General features: G+C 44.1%; 1 protein-coding gene and 1 long non-coding RNA gene across 3 annotated transcripts; one reads left to right on the forward strand and one right to left on the reverse strand.

Moving 5' to 3' along the window:
• Positions 1-54: 54 nt before the first annotated feature.
• Positions 55-1,166, reverse strand: LOC129387965 (uncharacterized). Its single transcript, XR_008615109.2, has 2 exons — positions 862-1,166; positions 55-197 (listed from the first exon to the last, which is right to left on the reverse strand). It is a non-coding gene; the product is annotated as an uncharacterized lncRNA (long non-coding RNA).
• Positions 1,167-2,703: 1,537 nt separating this feature from the next.
• LOC126543653 (uncharacterized) lies at positions 2,704-16,056 on the forward strand. 2 transcript variants are annotated; one of them, XM_055077847.1, is made up of 4 exons: positions 2,704-2,810; positions 2,923-3,004; positions 12,408-12,513; positions 14,123-16,056. In XM_055077847.1, exon 4 carries the CDS (start codon positions 14,268-14,270, stop codon positions 15,357-15,359), a length of 1,092 nt encoding a protein of 363 aa, XP_054933822.1. In that variant the 5' UTR covers positions 2,704-2,810; positions 2,923-3,004; positions 12,408-12,513; positions 14,123-14,267; the 3' UTR covers positions 15,360-16,056. The 2 variants fall into 2 exon arrangements, with proteins under 2 accessions (XP_054933822.1, XP_050046716.2); XM_050190759.2 differs by lacking the exon at positions 12,408-12,513.
• The last annotated feature ends 1,406 nt before the right edge of the window (positions 16,057-17,462 follow it).

Genomic DNA, 17,462 nt, shown 5'->3' on the forward strand with positions numbered 1-17,462 from the left:
AGTGGTCTCACTTTGTTTTTGATCAGTTCACAGTTACGTTCTTTCGTCATGTGGTGTATTCTCACTTTTATATATTCTTCAGCGATTTTTTTGCACAAAATATAAATATGGTTATCAAGTGGATCAAGATCAAGGATGTGGTCCTCCAGTTTCTGGAACCAGTCTTCATGCTTGCGGCCTGGACGCTTCCTTTTCACCTGAAATAGACGCCATATATACATCTGATGAGTCTCAAGTCAGAGAAAAATAAGAGCAGTTGTAAAGCTATGCCTCGTTTGCTACCAAAACTTACTGCTTCATAAAGGTGGATGTATGTTATTTTCAAATTTTGCTTAAGCATCTTTTCAAATCATTAGCCTGTTTATTTTGTTTAGCATCTGAGCTTGCATATTAATTAGATCTCTTTACGTCACCACCGACGCGCGCTTACTGAACAGATTTGCAGACTGGAGCCGCATCTGCAGCCTACGGTTATGAGTAGCAGTTTTCGTACTTTTTATCCTATGAAAATGAAGAAAAAAATTGAAGCTGTGCAAAATCTAGGCGCAATAGCGGTCTCTATCCAATGTCATGATTACAGCTTAGCTGAGGCGACCCTGCCAGACGGCAAATTTGGTGTAATTTTCATAGAATGTCATTCAAAGGTAATGCCTTTCATTAGCTGTGACAATGGTAAATTTAATGACATTAGTTGAAAACGACATCCGCGGTCTAATGAGCTCGAGAAACTCAGTCGCATTTCTCGCTTTTGCAGCTGGCAGGGCACACAGTGTTGATTTTTATCCGGCTTATCACGGTCACTTCTTCTCAACGAAAACGAGACCGCCACAAATACATCACGCGACGTTCTAACATACTCACGGGCTTCTGTAGATGCTCCGGAAACGCAGGGAACACAGAAGGAACACTACCCGCACGCAGTCGTGTTGTCTGTCCGGTGCGGTCGAAGCACTCCGGCGCGAAATGCACACAGCAAAGGCGATCTCCATCTTTCGCATGCCACCTTTCACGGCGAACAGCCCACTCCCACAGGCTCCGCAGCTCCGGATCTTTTGGAAACCTGTCGGCAATTCCAGGACTATTAGTCGTTGCGCACACACACACAACTTATCAGTTGACATCCATCGGCAACGCGAGCGTAGTGGCTCAATGAACGTGTTCTCGTGTACTTATAGGTGAAACGTGAGGCCACAACCCTTCTTCAGCCTGTTCGCACATCCGTAGGCAACGCAAGAGGCAACCATAATCAAATCGATGGTGTTTACATGCCCCTCACATCAAATTGCACTGCATACCAATCACGAAAACAGCAGCGAGAGCCGGTGCCGCCGGCGCCGAGCGCGCTTTCTGCCTCTGGTAAGATGGCGGACGGAGGCTTCAGTCGGAGCGCGCTCTCTCCACTCCAGCAATTTTTATATATCCTCCTTGGCTACAATGGAGCCATGACGGCGTTGCCATATCGATGCCACGGGACTGGGCATGCGAGGCCTTAATTTCCTGTATCGTCACTTGCTATGAGATACATAGTGTTTAATAACACAACGTCCTGGTTCAAAGCACAAACTTGCGAAGCTTGCGTTTCCGAAAATTTTGCCATTGGCCACTATCTTGCATCAATGCTCTTCTAAGATACCAATAATACGAATAATACTAACAATAATGTGGTCTTTAAAAAAATGGCAGGTATGACGTCACATTTACGTTAGACGACTGCGATAAGTTAAAAGCGTAACCTTTGAGATGTAAGCTAATCGTTGCCATGTGAGGTTCACTCCAACGTTCTGTTCAGCCTGCAAGACGTGCGGTGATGACGGGGTAAACTCATTGAGGCGGTGCCCAAAGATTTGCCCACTTATACCATCTAGATTTAAAATGCCTGGCTAAATAGCTATACTTTTGCTGGTTGAAGACGCCGGACGCAATTTCGGGAGCCGAAAACACGTGTTCAGCGTCAAGTTTTGGAGACCACCTATTGGCCCAGAAGGTAATGTAACAGGATTGTATCTTGAAAACGTTCACTATCATGTTTTTTTTTAGAACGCAGGGTCCAAAATCTGACGTGAATCACGTATTTCAGGCTAAGCAAAAGCATAGCCTTTAAGATCCGCATTTCATCCTAGAGGACGTTACCAGGGTCGCCCTATTAACCATGGATTGAAGAACGACCGACAGATATGGAAGAACGTAAATGGACTGTAAGAGTTTTGAGATATTTGTACAGAAAAGAAAACATTGATTCACAGTGGACGAAAAGAACTAGGAAGCTCACCAGCAAGTTTGCGGCCTGTATGATGGGTAACACAGCAACAAAGAACGTCAAGCGGAAAGTCAGAGATGGCCTGCCATGAGTAACTACTTAAGAGGGAAAAAAACGAAATCAGGAAACAAACAATTTATGGTAACTCTAAGGGAAGCTCATTACTTTTCGAAGCGAGATATAAGAAGCAGAAGCAGCATGTGCTTGCTGCGGTAAAGCTAGAGAAACGATGGAGCATGTGTTATTAGAATGTGAAGATATCTGCCCAGCGGTCAATTTCGGCACCATTCATAGAGCTTCTCACTATATGAAAAACTCTGTGGCACCATTGGACTCCTTGAAACTATGGCATTTGGGCTACAATTTCTCTAGCTTTGGGCGACGCCACTTCGTCCAACCTGGCAACACTGGCGTGCCGCTGTTTTCATCACCGCTACTAGGTTTTCATGACTGTTTTGCATGCACGTGCTTTTTGGCGCCCGATTTGTGGCGGCGCGCTTTTTATGCTGTCTCCAACACCAATGCACCCTACCGCCTGCTGCAAATGACAAGCGTGAGTATCGGTAGTGCTAAACACTACACTTTCTCGCATGACGGCAAGACTAGTTAGTATCTTGCAAAATATCTCGACCGGCGAGATAAAGGATGTCGCCCGCTCGTTTCAGGTTATCACAGAGAGCTTGGGTGACTGAAGTCGAAAGAAGCTACCCTGGACTCGGTGAAGAAAAGGACAAATTCCCAGAGAAAGTATGTGACACTTAACATATGCTTTTACCGCAAATGGGATGTAACGGAAAAAACTTTATTATGCAAGTTGGTCGCACACTGGCCCGTGTTTGGGAAAACGTTAAAAAATGAATCGGTTGGCGACAGTACTTAGCAAAATAGTTTGAATATCAAAGTAGGGGAATTTCGCTAAGGAAGTGCCGATTTTACCAACTTATTCATATTGATGTTTAAGTTTTGCCGTTGAGAGCACCGCTTACGACACTTATTCATCAGCCATTCAAATTTTGAGGCCAGTGTTAAAAATTAATTTGCTCATTCCGTTCCTTAATTGGTTCAACTGCAGTGCTGGCAGTTCTGCTGCTAGCAGCGGAGTATAATTCTCTAGTGACATGTATGAAAATTCATTTTGGCTGAAGCATGCCATGATAGCTGCCCTGTGCAAAATGTTATCATGCAAAGAGATATACAGCTTCCCTGGTCGTTTTGATTCACTAGAATCCCAAAATTCCTTACAAGGAAATTACACAGAAAGAACAGTTCTCATTCTGCTGGCAGGATTGTACCTCTCAGCCGCTCTGCTGATGGAGAATATTGATCCTGACTGGAAAGCAAAAGTGGACAGGACGGGTGTATGTGCCTTCTTTGTGTTCTAGCACATACCCTTCCCAGTTGTGGAGGCGGTTTTAAATTATCTCAATCTACTTCTAAATACAATGATTCAGTGCCTCTACTTAGTCTTCATGTTCCAGTGCTCTGCTTCTTCTAATTTTTACTGGATGGTGCTGACGTCCTTTTGTCTTAAGGTTAGCGTGAGGCCTATTAATGTGGTTAAAAGCTGGATGAATCCAGCAGTAAGAAGCTAACATCTATTTTTAGTATAGAGCAGTGGCTAAGTCTGGACAGGTAAGAGGAGAAAAACTGCTGAGTCTTCCGACTTCACCACGAGGATGTGCAAATTCGACACATGAATAAAACTTGCCCTTCTTTTACGTCTTAAAGGGAGATTGCTTGCTTGCACCTGCGAATGGTCACTTTGATGAACGCTGCTCGTAGCAGTTTAAAAGCCGCCCCACATTCGGCGTTTTCTGGCGTTGGCGTCTCCTGGCGTCGTCACATAACCGGCACCAGGGAGAGCATCCAGCTACATGAGCGGCACGCGGACCAGCACTGATTGGTCTGCAATCATAGGGCTACTTCCGGCGGCTGCGGCGATCTCTTGTGAGTGCGCCACCCTCAGCATCGATGCCAGGTGACATAACGCCGGAAAAACGCTGAATGTGGGGCGGCCTTAAAGGGCCCCTGAAATGGTTTCGACAAATTTTATGGACACGTAGGGCACAGCTAAAGTTAATCATTCGCACCACAATTTGTGTGAAGCGTCTCATATTAAGAGAGCTACAGAAGATTGCGAGTTACCCTCCTCCATAGTCGTGCATTTTCTCCTCGACTCATTCGCCAAGTGATCGGGGCTAAGCTCTGCCTTCACTGGGTCTCCATCATCGTGGCACGTCATGTCGTCGACTTCTGGTTCTCTAGGTGCGAGCACGCGAAGCCTCCAAACTCAGCCAGGTGCTTGACAGTCAGCCCCAAGAAAGAGCTATCAAAGCAGCGTGCGTTGCAAGCATTATGTCACAGCGCTTAACGTGTCTGGTATTCCGGTAACCACAAGGCAAGCTGGGCATTTTGACAGATGGCGGGAGGCACAAACTCAAGCTGATGAAGGAACTTTAGCTTAGACATACGTGAGTGGATTGATCGGTCTGCACGGTCCGGCCACCTATGGGCACAGAGCTTTACCAGCCAAACAAAGAGCTAATATTGCTCTAACCAAGCGTAAAACATTTTAAACATTTACAAAAACGTGTTGATTACACTCCTGCGAAAAATATACACCAGCAGCAGGGAATACATTTCGTTACTACTACTATGTGTGGCTGAGCTCTAAGCCACCAGGTGCCTGCATCGTGCAGACCATTTATGTTTGCACTTCTGCTCATACTGTGAAACGGCACGGTCAAACAGTCAGGCCCTGTCCCCTTTCGCTTGCGTTTACCCAAATAATGGACTCGCAAAACGCTATTGCCGTAGTAATCCCCCGGTGTAAAGTGACGACTGCAAACACGCAAGTTCTGGCGCCGATCGGATTGCGGCAGTCCGATGCACTGCAGCCAGTCCGCTCATCTGCTGCCTTGCAGAGGGACACAGTGACGCAGCTTGACCTATTGCCACTCACTACGTTTGCAGCCCACAATGCAACAAAGTCTAATCATGGTGCTCGCAAGAAGACAGGCCGGCTCTGACTGCGGAGCTCTCGTCAAAATGGAGCACGTTGTAACACAAGGAGACGAAGCTTGCTGGGTGCCGGAAGTGCTTAAGTGTAATGAGAAATTGTTCTTGTACATTCTCCTTCTGTTACTTTCTTTTTGTAGAAACAGATTAACTAACATTCCAACTATTACGAACAACATTTGTTCATCATAAAGTAGGGGAAATTATTGATGATGCGCGCTGGGCAGCCAATTGGATAGCTCGCCCTACTAAAGTCATTGGGCTCAATGACGTCAAATGTGTCGGGGCAGCTTAAAATTCAGCCAAGCGATGTGCTGCGATCGGCAGCGATGTATATTTTTAAACCTTATAATAAATTACACGCTTTATACGGAGCACTTAGATGTGTCAATTAATGATCAGAAGGACCTATTCTAATGTTTCGGTAGGTTTGTACGTAATTGCCAAATTGTTTCAGGGTACCTTTGAGGCTTACTGGGCATTGTGTTTCGCCAGCTATCATGTCACTGCCTTGCCTGATTGGCGAAACTAAATTTTTTTCTTCTGCCCTCACCATTTCCTTCCTGCACAAGTTTTTGGAAGCAAGAAGTGGCTAGCACTTCTGTTCTACATTTACATAATTTTTTTGTTTGGGAATGCCCTCCTCACAATAAAAGAAATATTGGAACACATAATCTCTTACTTTAGCTTGATTTCGTAATTGTCTTTAGTATCTTTCTTGGAACACATCTTAATAATCTGGTAAGAATTGCACCGTTTCATAAAAAGAGTCTAGAAAAAGCTGGAGTCATGTGAAAAGATAAAGAGTAATTCTGGTCCTCGTTAAGAACATCGTCTGGCACTTCATTTATTGAATTTTTTTATTCTACACTTAATTCACGGATAACACTCGTGCCAATTCTTACATCCAAGTCTGTAGCATCGAATGTACCCCATGAACCCTACTGTGTTGTATCCTGTAATAAAGAAAATTTCTCTTGTATGGTCGGTGTAAAGGGGAGTGTTGATGTGCATAGGTTTGCGATGCCAACAACTATTTTTAGAACACATATCAACCTCTGCTACCACTATATTGATAATGGCACCTTTACTTATACTGCTACTTTCACTTCTGTGTTGAAAGCTGCATGGCTGAATGAATATATAGACAAGGTCACAACGGGTAACACTTGCCAAGATGGCGTACAGATTTCTATTGGCAAACGAGTTAAGATTCCTAATGGTGCAGAAAGTTTTGTGAAAGAAAAATTGGCATTAACCTGTAAATAGTAGAAATCTACAAATGAAAACCATTTGGATTTCTCAGGAAGAAAACTTGGCAGTTGACGAAAAATACGTCCTGGTTTAAAAGAGTACTGACACAAAAATTTTTGATCTTGTTTTTTCTGTTGCACTAAATAGCTAGTAACCCAGTAATCACCGCATGAAACAGCATTGGCTTCAGAGCGCGACAGGTAATTATTTTGAGTCTTGTTTGCGACCAGTCTAAGTTTCGGTTTAAAGAGCAACGAAATGGGCCAAAGAAGGAATGTAAACACAGCTGGACACGTGATCTCACAAAACTGTGACGTGCGCTCGCCAGCACGACGGCTTCGTCTTCCTAATTCGTCTGCTATGCCTACAGGTGCTTTGCGATTGGATTGCAGAAACATTATTAAAGGTCCTGCTTTGCGATGTCCTCGCCATCATTGTGTTCCTTGTTCTCATCGTCCAGCGACGACTATTTCCTGTTTGTAGTAGCCGCCGCCGAATTAGACGAGGCCAGCAACATTTGATTGGGTCCACCACAATGCGGCGACTTGGAATGTGCAGCTAGCGACAGCTATCAATGTGCGCACGCACCGGTACAAGGAGTACGAACCATTCGTTGAGGGTGCTTTGAGAATGAAGCATATTCCGGAGCAGAACACAAGGCAAGGCAAAAGTCAACCCAGCATCAGGCTTGGGGGTACATAGTCTTGGTGGAAGATCACTGGACTGCTCTAAGCTTGGCCGGTTTTCTTTATTCCAGGCAGGCTTGAAATGAAACGAGCAAATCCGGCTGGTCTTAAGTAGGGTCCATTCTAAGCGTCCAGCGGCACACACGAATTTGGACAACTTCTACTGCTGGGAAACGGTATATAGGCCTAGCTCGCTAGCCGTCAGATCCGAGGCCAACGGCCCTTGCGACCCATCCACAGCTGATAATAAAACCTCTATATTGTTCAACACAATCAATGCCTGCACGTTTATGTCGCTTAAAAGCGATAATACAATTAGTCTTCGTGACACCATTGGTAGTGATGACGAAACACGTTAGCCAGGCGAGCCACTTTGCAGAGACGATTTCAGCGGCAGCTGCGCTGACCTCTTGAGAGTCAAAATTGTGGCAACGATTTTCTATATCACGCAACACTTTATAACGTGCACACTCTCGAGGTCACTTTACTAGTTATTTTGTGTCAGAAACATATTTTAGCAGATTCTTGTACTGCTGTCAGCAGCGAAAGAGGTGAACGTCACGACCAGGGAGAAAAAAAAATGACGAGGACAATCGGAGCGGCAAGAAACTCGCTTGCAGGGCCCGCCCCATCGGCAGCGCAAACTCATGACGCAGAGTTTTCTCCATTGTTTACATTGTTTTCTTGTGGATGTCGCGAGGTGCCGCGTATTGCGGTTGGCTGTGCGCACATACTTTAAAATTGATTTTAAATATGTTCTAAGCTGTATTTGCTGTTGGTATACTGCAGATGATGTGTGTGTGTGTGCCCACATAAATCGATCACACACATTAACTCGACTTTGAAATATTGTGTCAGTACTCGTTTAGTGTGTACTCACAGGAGATAGAAAATGGCACCCAAGCAGCAGCCACAGTCTTCGTCCTTCTCTCTACACACCTTCATCTTTCTCTTCCCCGCAACATATAACTAGAAATCAAAAAGAAACAAAATTATAAAATGTGTCGTTATGGCAAAAATCACAATTTTAGCTCTGCATCCCCCTTTAAAGTGTGAAATCATCGTCCTATCTCACTGAACTCACTTTGCTGCAAAATGTTGAAGCACGTGATCTGTCGGCACCTCAAACAATACCTAGAGAGGAACTTGCTGTCTGAAGTCCAGGATGGTTTTATGGAAGGCTTAAGCTCTGTATAAGCTCTCTGCAGTTGCAATAGACACTAAACTTGGACATTCTGTCAGAGCTACCTCGAAAACCGTGTTCTGTACGTCGAGGTTGGCAGTTGCATTTCTGAGACACTTTCCATGACGTCGGGCATACTACAGGGGTCAGTCTTGCGACTGATTGTGTTGCCAATGTATGTCAATGGCATACCAAACACAGTTGATTCCGACTTGAAATAAAGCTTTTCACTGATGCAGCACACAATAGTTATATCAAAAGCCAATGAAACTAGCCTCAGCAATAATCTTTATAAGGTTTGCCACTGGTGTGAAGAGTGGGAAATAAGCTTAGACGTTAATGAGTGCTCTGTTATGAAGATAACCAGGAAGAAGAGTTCTATTTCCCTATTTCATTCGCAACATTGTACTTAATGATGTTTCTGCCTATTAGTACCTCAGGGTGGAACGCATGAGGTGGAACAAGCACAATGAAAAATTTTGGGTGAGCGCTTCGAGAACTTTAGGGAACCTCCTTGCAAACTTTCAGGCGGCAGCATACAGATAAAGCTTACAGCATTCACTATGCTTGGTAGAGCTCTCCTCGAATATGCATTAGCTTCGTGGTATCATAATGCAAATGAAAACTTCCTAAATTGGAATGAGTACAGCGAATAGCAATTAGGTTCATCTGGAATCACCACAGAACAACTGACAGTGTGTCCCAGATGGTGAGGACTCTTCACCACTCTGGACGCACCAAGTGTCTTCCTCCCATAGGAATAGTGGCTCAGCAGTGGAACTTCGATTCGATCATGTATTTATCGACAGGGTATGATACAATTGGGATAGCACGTCCCATACTCTTGTCAGATCACCTGCTGGCTCAGCTAAACCCGCCGAAACACTTCCTAGGGCCAAACCTCTTTTATTTCACGGTACTAGCAATAAACTCTCCATTTTAAATGTTCGTGCAAGAAGCCTTGTCAGCACTTTCTCTAAATTTCTTTCGTTGGTCTTGTCTTGCTCGCCACATATTATCAGTGTTACTGCGACCTGGTTACGTGATGGTGTGTATGATTCTGAAGTAACCCTCCCTGACTTCAAAGTGGTTGCGAGAGACGAAATTCGGGAGAGGAGGCAGTGTTGCTCTATTTCTTAAATCTCGCCTCCACTTTTCTGTACTCCCTGCCCAGCCTGATACTGAGTCTTTGTGGTGTAATGTCCAACTTGCAAATATGCCTTTGATTATAGGGCTTGTTTACCATCCACCTGCTTCTAATATTGAGTATTCACACAATCTAATGAATTTTTGCATAGTTACAATACTTCTTCATCCAATGTTATCTGGCAATATTAATGCTCCTAATGTTGATTGGTCTTCTATGAAAGTGAGCGGAGATGAAGTAGCTATTGGGCGGGAGATAGTTCACGTTTCATTGACCTGTGGCATGCACCACACCGTTCAGGGTTTCACTCGGTAAACTTCAGTCCTTGAGCTTGTTTTTCTTACTACGTCTCTTTTTAATTCCGGTTATCAGTGCGATGTTATTGATGGAATATCGGACCACAATGCTGTGTAAATTTCAGTTCCAGGCATCGGCCCTAAATCCCGCTATATCTACTGCACATTTCCTGACTTTAACCGCGCTGATGATTTGGCAATTACAGACACCCTGTGCTATTCTTTTGATGAGCGTGAGCTAATAAGTACCACTGGTGATACTAATACTTTGGCAAGTTTCCACGAAAATCTTGTCAGTAAGGGTATCAACCTTTTCATTCCTTTAAAAACAAAGAAAACAAACTGAAAGTTCTTTAATAACTAGAGACCTTTTGCGTTAATCACGTCGTGTGGCCAGATTACGTCGATCAAAATGCTCTGGCAACTCAAGAAAACTCATGCAATTCCTTAGTGCCAAAAAGAAGGTTGGTTCTAAAATCAATGTTGCAAAAGATTTTCATTACAAGGTAACCTTGCCAAAATAAATGAAGACAAAGCGCCGTAAATGTTGGAAAGCTATCCTACCACCTGGGTCATTCTCAAACACATTGATTATTAACAATGTAGCAGTTTCTGATACGCAGACTATACCTACTTCTTTTAACGCCTACTTCCACTCTTTCTTTACCACTGATAACTCGGTAATCCCTGTTTTTGATTCTGAACCATACCCTCCAATCGATGATGTATCACTGTCTCCTGAGGGTGTTGTTAACCTAATCCTAAACTCCTACACCAAAAAGTTGTTTGGTCCTGACGGTATCTCTACTCTTTTTCTCGTTCGATACTCCCTTTGGTGTGGCACAAATCTAACTATTTAGAAAATCTCTTAACGGCCACCCTTCGTCCCTCGTGAAAACTAAGTCGGGTAACATTCAATTGTTATCTAACTATAGGCTTATCTCCTTCACAGCACATTCATGTAAATCACTCAAACATGCTACCTTTAAAACATTGTGGAATTTCTTTAAACTAACGAGGTTTTACGTACTTTCCAGCATGGTTTTATGCATAGCCTCAGCAGTATAACTCAACTGACAGAATTCTTTTATGACATCAGCAGCTCTTTAGACATAGGTGACCAGAGTGATGCTATATTTATAGACTTTTCAAAGGCCTTCAACACTGTCTCACATCCTAAATTTATGCACAAGCTATTTGCTATTGGCGGCGAGCTCCACCACTGGAAAAGCTAGCGCCGTCTGCGTGACATGGCGTGAGGGATGACGTGGACACAGCGGCCGCGTCGGCTGCTTTGGAAGTGCCGAAGCGAGCTGAAAAGGAAATTTGAAGTCCCACCTGCGCCGCGGTTCTGATTAAGTGGTGAGGCTTTACCGCCTTAGGTGTCTGCCTGACAACATTTGAAAGTACTATAATAGGTAGTGGCTGCCTGTAGAGGCGTGCAGCATGGTAGGCTGCTGCTTGGTGCCGCAGTGCCGGACGTACGCAACAGAGCTTGGTGTCAGCCTCATTCACATGTAGCCACAGGGCAAGGAGCTGTGCGAAGGTTGGCCGGCGAAACTTAGAACCGTCAGACAGCCATTGGCTACAACTTGGGTATGCAACAAGCGCAGACGCGGGGACCATTTCTGCTACGGTGCCGGGTCTGCGCAATGTTCGGTGAGTAGCCGAAAACGCGCACTGAGACGCTCACCCGCGTCCGCTGCCCGGCTAATGTCATGACTGTTTGATCTATGAACTTATTATGCTAGATACTGGCAAGTTCACTGGAATGGAAAGGGAGCGGTGAGACGCACATTTAAAAAAGACACGGCATATGGTCGTTTGTGTTATGAATTAATTCACTGGATTGCGAAAAACAAGCAGAGGGAAATCGCATGCTAGAAGACCGATAAACGTACGGTGCGACACAACTTGAGAAATAATATTGAAATGTCCAAGAATTTAGAAGACAAAAAAGATTGAATTGTGAAGGCACTTCACAGTCGCTGTAGCTAGGCGTCGAAGTCTCTGTAACGGAATTATTTTTGAACAGTTCTGATAGTGTCCACACAACAATGGTTGCTAGTGTAATGTCAAATGCTCACATGCTGTGGCCTAAAGCTCGAGGCACGGTGCGAAAACGCGCTCACAGCGAAAGCAAAACATTCTGCGTGGACATGCATGCAGGCGCGCAGTCGGTCACTGTGAACCCGTGCAATCGCTGGATTGAGGCTCCATTCTGTTATGCCCCATTTGGTTATACAGACAGCCCACTATAAGCACATATCTAAGATAGTTTACTCTCAGTGTTTGGCTACCTTTCGCGCAAGAAGCCGGTTCGGAAGACTCCATCGTGGCGACTGCGCACAGTGCTGTTCACAGCACGTATTCGGTAAAGAGGTAGTGTCTGTAAACGATTCTGTGCTTTCAGTTTGCCCAAGATTATTATATCAACAGTCAAAAACTTCCCTAGTTTTGAGAGTACCTACATAAATGCCCAGGAGGGCTGCCGCATGGTGTTTTTATTGACCGCCGTAAGCGAAACCTAGGAGGAGCGCGCCACGTGATCCCTCATACTACGCAGGGGAGGCGCTTCCGACAGATGGCGACTCCGTAACTCCACGCTGCCAATACTAAAAGAATGCATCCTTGGTTGGCTGGATATCGGACTTTCTTTCCCAGCGCACACAGTATGTACGGTTCTACTGTACTAACTCACTCTTGATGCCTTCTAATCAGGGGTTCCCCAAGGCTCAGTACTGGGTCCTCTTTTGTTCCTGGTTTATATTAATGATCTCCTAATAACACACCTCAGTTAAAATATGCCTTTTTGCAGATGATTGCGTTTTATATTATACAAATAAATCTCCTAGTGATCATGTTGTCCTTAACAATCCTTTTGCTGAATTCTGTAGCTTGTTCAAAGCATGGCAAATCAATATGAACTTTTCCCAAACTATCCATGTCCTTTAAATGATACTAATGCCCTTCCTTCTTTGCCTATGCCTTTAATAGTATTGCTTTCAATTGATTGTTCAAATTGCAATATGTAGGTATCCTACTAACGGGCAATTTGTCATGATCAAAACACCTTGATGTCACCTGTAATAAGGCCCTTAGAAGACTAGGTTGTTTGCATCGTATGCTGCATCTTTCTGCTCAAGAAACAACAAACATTTAAAACCTTCATTTGCCCTATCCACGAATATGGCTGCGTTGTATGGAATCCATACAAGACACCGTGACGTCAAAAAACTAGAATCAGTGCAAAAAAGGCAGTACATTTTGTTTGTTGGAGATATGAGAAGGACTTTTTGCCATCTAACTTTCTTTCCCTACTTGGTCTCACTCCTCTTGCAGAGCGTCGTAAACTCGAATGCCCTAAATTCCTTTTACATGTTAATCAATTCTCCTCATCCCTCCTCTCTAGATAACTATTTGACTTTTTCCAAACCCTCATCCATAAGGAGTAGCCATGCTCTAACTATTTCAACCTTTCTTGCCCGCACTGATTCCTTTAAATACAGCTTTTTTCCATCAACAATTGAAGTCTAATTCATTACCGGGCAACATCCATTCACTACCACTGAAAATTCTCGCGAGCTTGTTTGTAAATGTTCGTTGTTCATCCCACTCTTGCAATAGCCTTATTGAGGCTGCAGTATGTATAAATAAAATGAAGAAGGCTAAACCTCTTGTATTTAATATACGACAACGTCCAACATTATGAAATTGCTTAACCTGTGTCTAGTTTCTTGTGTGAATGCTCATCAAAACCACAGAATGATACAGGTGCTACATGCCATGAATGATATATATAGATATTAATTTTTTTGGCAATGTTCAAAGTTGAAATGTCATATTTATAAGTTGCATTGTTTAGTTGTGCAATTTTCTATTCCAATTTCTTGTTTTTTTTTTTTTTGTTCCTTGATGTTTGCAATTTCTTTATATTCACTCCTGCCTAGACTCGAGTGAGTCTGCATTATTTATAAGTAAATTTCGAAAATGTAGCAGTCAACCACGAGCACTATGATGAATCCCAGTTTGAGACAAAATGCTGCGGCTCTTATTTTGGTCATGAGGCCCATGGTGGTATAACTGAATGTTCAGGTTGTTGCACTTGGTTACAACAGCAGCTTGCACTAATACTATGCTCCAAGACTTATTGAACGATGAAAAAGGGGATCTTTACCACAAGTATCTATGCTCTTTCATTCTTCTGGCATTTTGTCATTACATTTTTGTTTTGAAGTGAAATGCATTTGTCAGGTAACACGTCTTGTTTTCCTTGTGCAGCATTGGGGCATTCCAGCTGTGAAGCAACTGCAGATGGTGAATTCACATCAAGGACGCGACCACAGCTTTAACTCCTGTGCGTACGAGACAGATTAACATGGTCTGAAGCACCCACCATAATGAGTGCAGCCTAGCATCCGATTGAATGCCATTTATGCCTCTGGAGCTTCTCGCCAATATTGAACCTAACGCAACACCTGCCACCCACAAAGGCAAGAGCCCATTTCAGTGCCCTTTGTGCCCTCAAAGCTTCTCACAAAAAGTTCATCTGAAGCAACACCTGTGCTTTTACACAAGTGAAATGGCATTTCAGTGCCATTTATGCCCGCAGAGCTGCTCACAAAAGAGTCACCTTAACGAACACCTGCGCACCCACACAGGCGAGAGGCCATTTCAGTGCCCTGCATGCCCGTACAACTGCTCACGAAAGAGTTACCTTAACACCCACCTGCGCGCCCACACAGGTGAGAGGCCATTTCAGTGCCCTTCATGCCCTCGAAGCTTCTCACAGAAGAGTGATCTGAACCGACACCTGCGCGCTCACGCAGGCAAGAGGCCATTTCAATGCCCTGCATGCCCTCTGAGCTTCTCACAGAAGTCTTTACTGAAGACTCATAAGTGCACCCACACAGGCGAGAGGCCATTTCAATGCCTCTCATGCTCACAGAGCTTCTCACGCAAGACCACACTGAAGGATCATGAGCGCACTCACACAGGCGAGAAGCCATTCCAATGCCCTGCATGCCCGTACAGCTGCTCACAAAAGCGTCACCTGAACGACCACCTGCTCACCCACACAGGTGAGATGCCATTTCAGTGCTCTTTATGCCCGTACAGCTGCTCACGAAGGAGTCTTCTGAACCAACACCTGCGCACCCACACAGGCGAGAGGCCATTTCAGTGCCCTTCATGCCCTTGGAGCTTCTCACACAAGTCTACACTGAAGAATCATGAGCGCACCCACACAGGCGAGAGGCCATTTCAGTGCCCCTCATGCTCGCAGAGTTTCTCACACAAGACTACACTGAAGGATCATGAGCGCACTCACACAGGCGAGAGGCCATTTCACTGCCCTGCATGCCCATACAGCTGCGCACGAAAGAGTCACCTTAACAACCACCTGCGCACCCACACAGGTGAGAGGCCATTTCAGTGCCCATCATGCCCTCGAAGCTTCTCGCAGAAGAGTCATCTGAATCAACATCTGTGTACCCACACAGGTGAAAGGCCATTTTAGCGCTCTTCATGCCATCAGAGCTCACTAAACAGTAGTCTGAACCAACACCTGTGCACCCACACAGGTGATATGCCACTTCAGTGGCCTTGATGCCCGCAAAGTTTCTAGCAAAAGTCTGCACTAAAGGTTCACCTTCGCATCCACCAATGTGTGAGGCTGTTTTAGTGCCCTTCGTGTCAGAGTGCTTTGGACAAGTTTGAAGACTCACGTGTGCATCCGCACAGACAAGATGCCATTTCAGTGCTTTTTGCGTCCTTCAACCTTTCCAGGAAAGAGTACTCTGAACCAACACCTACACGTCCACGTAGGTGAGATGTCATTTCAGTGCCTTTCGTGTCTTCAAACCTTCTCGCGAAAGTCCACACTGAAAGTTTACTTGCACATACAGTAAAGTAAGAGGCTCTTTGAGTGGTTTTCATACTTTCCAAAAGCTCAGGAATGTATTGGTCCCCAAGCCAGTGCATACAGGAGATCGTTGAAGCAGAAAAAATTCAATGTTCTCTTGGTTCATGTGTAAAGGTCACATCAGTACATCTTTTGCCAAAAGACTTGACTTTTCCAAGCACACTTGCTGCACAGTAGTGCTGAGTTGTGAAACTTGTCATTATTTCTTGGTTCTCATGTTCTTACTTTTTTCATGGATCTCTAATGCATATATGTGTGTTATTTGTCTTAATAAAGTGCTTCGAAGTTAGCATTTGTCTTTCTGCTTCCAAGTCCCCATTGTTAATTTTGCACTTCAAATCTACACGTGGATTACCATCTAGGCTGCTCCCAATTTTTGCAGTGATTTTGCTGTTAGACTCATATTCTTGTTGCCAGTAGGCTCTATGCATGTGAGAGTCTTTGACGGTCTTTTCATTATTAAGATGTTTAAGCTTTTTGTTGTCTTGTATATAAGCACTTCTTTGCTACAATAAAATATTGAGCTACTAATTACGAAATCAGTTGTGTAGGTCTGTTCCAATGCACTAAATGAAAGACTTGTGAATGGGTATTGCTAATTGTTGATATTTCAATGGTTGCACTAATAGCATGTAATCTTTGAAATCATTAGCATATTACTATGCGTAATGCTTCAAGAAAATTAAAGTGATCGCACTTGTACAGTGGTTTATTGGCATTTTATGCAGTTATGAGAAATATTGTTCAGCAATATAAATTCTTATGCTATACTCTTATTAGTGTGCATTTTTGAATCCTAGTGTGAAAAGCTCTTCCAAAGGCTGTGATTAAGTGATTATCCCAAAGATTTGCGCACGCATCATGTATAATATACTCCTTATTGCCTCAGAATGTCAATTTTCTGGCACATTGAGTTCTTCCATAGCATTGGGCAAACTTCCTGTGTGGTTAATAAAATATGCTTGTAAGGCTTTCGTAAATACGCTTGTGAAGCTCTCGGAACATGTCCCTTATGACAAGGTCCCATTCGATGCAAATAAAATTGCTAGCACCTTTGCCTTTTTCGGGGCAGCGGGGAAAATTTGTGAGACCCTTAATAACGCCTCTACACAAGCGAAAAATGGTTTAGTTAAGTGCCATTAATACCCGTGCGACATGGGCACAAAAAATGGCATTCAGTAGTTAAGGTATTAAGTTCCTGAATGAGATTTTTTTCGCAAAGCTGCCACACACAAATTTAATGACGTTTGACCCGACGATGTCGATAACAGGTTTTTCTGAAGTGAGAAATTTTTGGTTAATAATAAAAAGATAAACATGCATATACAAGTTTAATCTGCCTTCAAGGCTAGCGAAATGCAGAAATAGGCATACTATGGTGCCACTAGGTTTAGTTCGTTGCTGTCTTTTACAACTGACGAAGCACAATGGCGATTAAATCGTCCTTGTTGTCATGGAGGAAGGAAAAATATGGGAGGGAGCATTATGTCATGCAGACAGCCTTAGCCAGTGAATGCTCCGTGAAGCCACAGTGGGGGCCCAACAAGTGACCTCTTGCGCCAAGATCACGGAGCAAGAATCGATTTCCTGAGACGTTTGGTTCCGACTTGGTATATAACCTCCTTGGTTCCCAGTAGCTATGCCAGTAGTTTATTCGGTGCATACATGTTCAGCTGCCCTGCTGTGGCTCTGCCTGCA

This window comes from Dermacentor andersoni, chromosome 10 (assembly GCF_023375885.2).
Source record: "Dermacentor andersoni chromosome 10, qqDerAnde1_hic_scaffold, whole genome shotgun sequence".
Classification (NCBI taxonomy): domain Eukaryota; kingdom Metazoa; phylum Arthropoda; class Arachnida; order Ixodida; family Ixodidae; genus Dermacentor; species Dermacentor andersoni.

Coding starts and splice junctions, on each gene's coding strand:
- LOC126543653 (XM_055077847.1), top strand. CDS start 14,268: ATGCCATTTATGCCTCTGGAGCTTCTCGCCAATATTGAACCTAACGCA.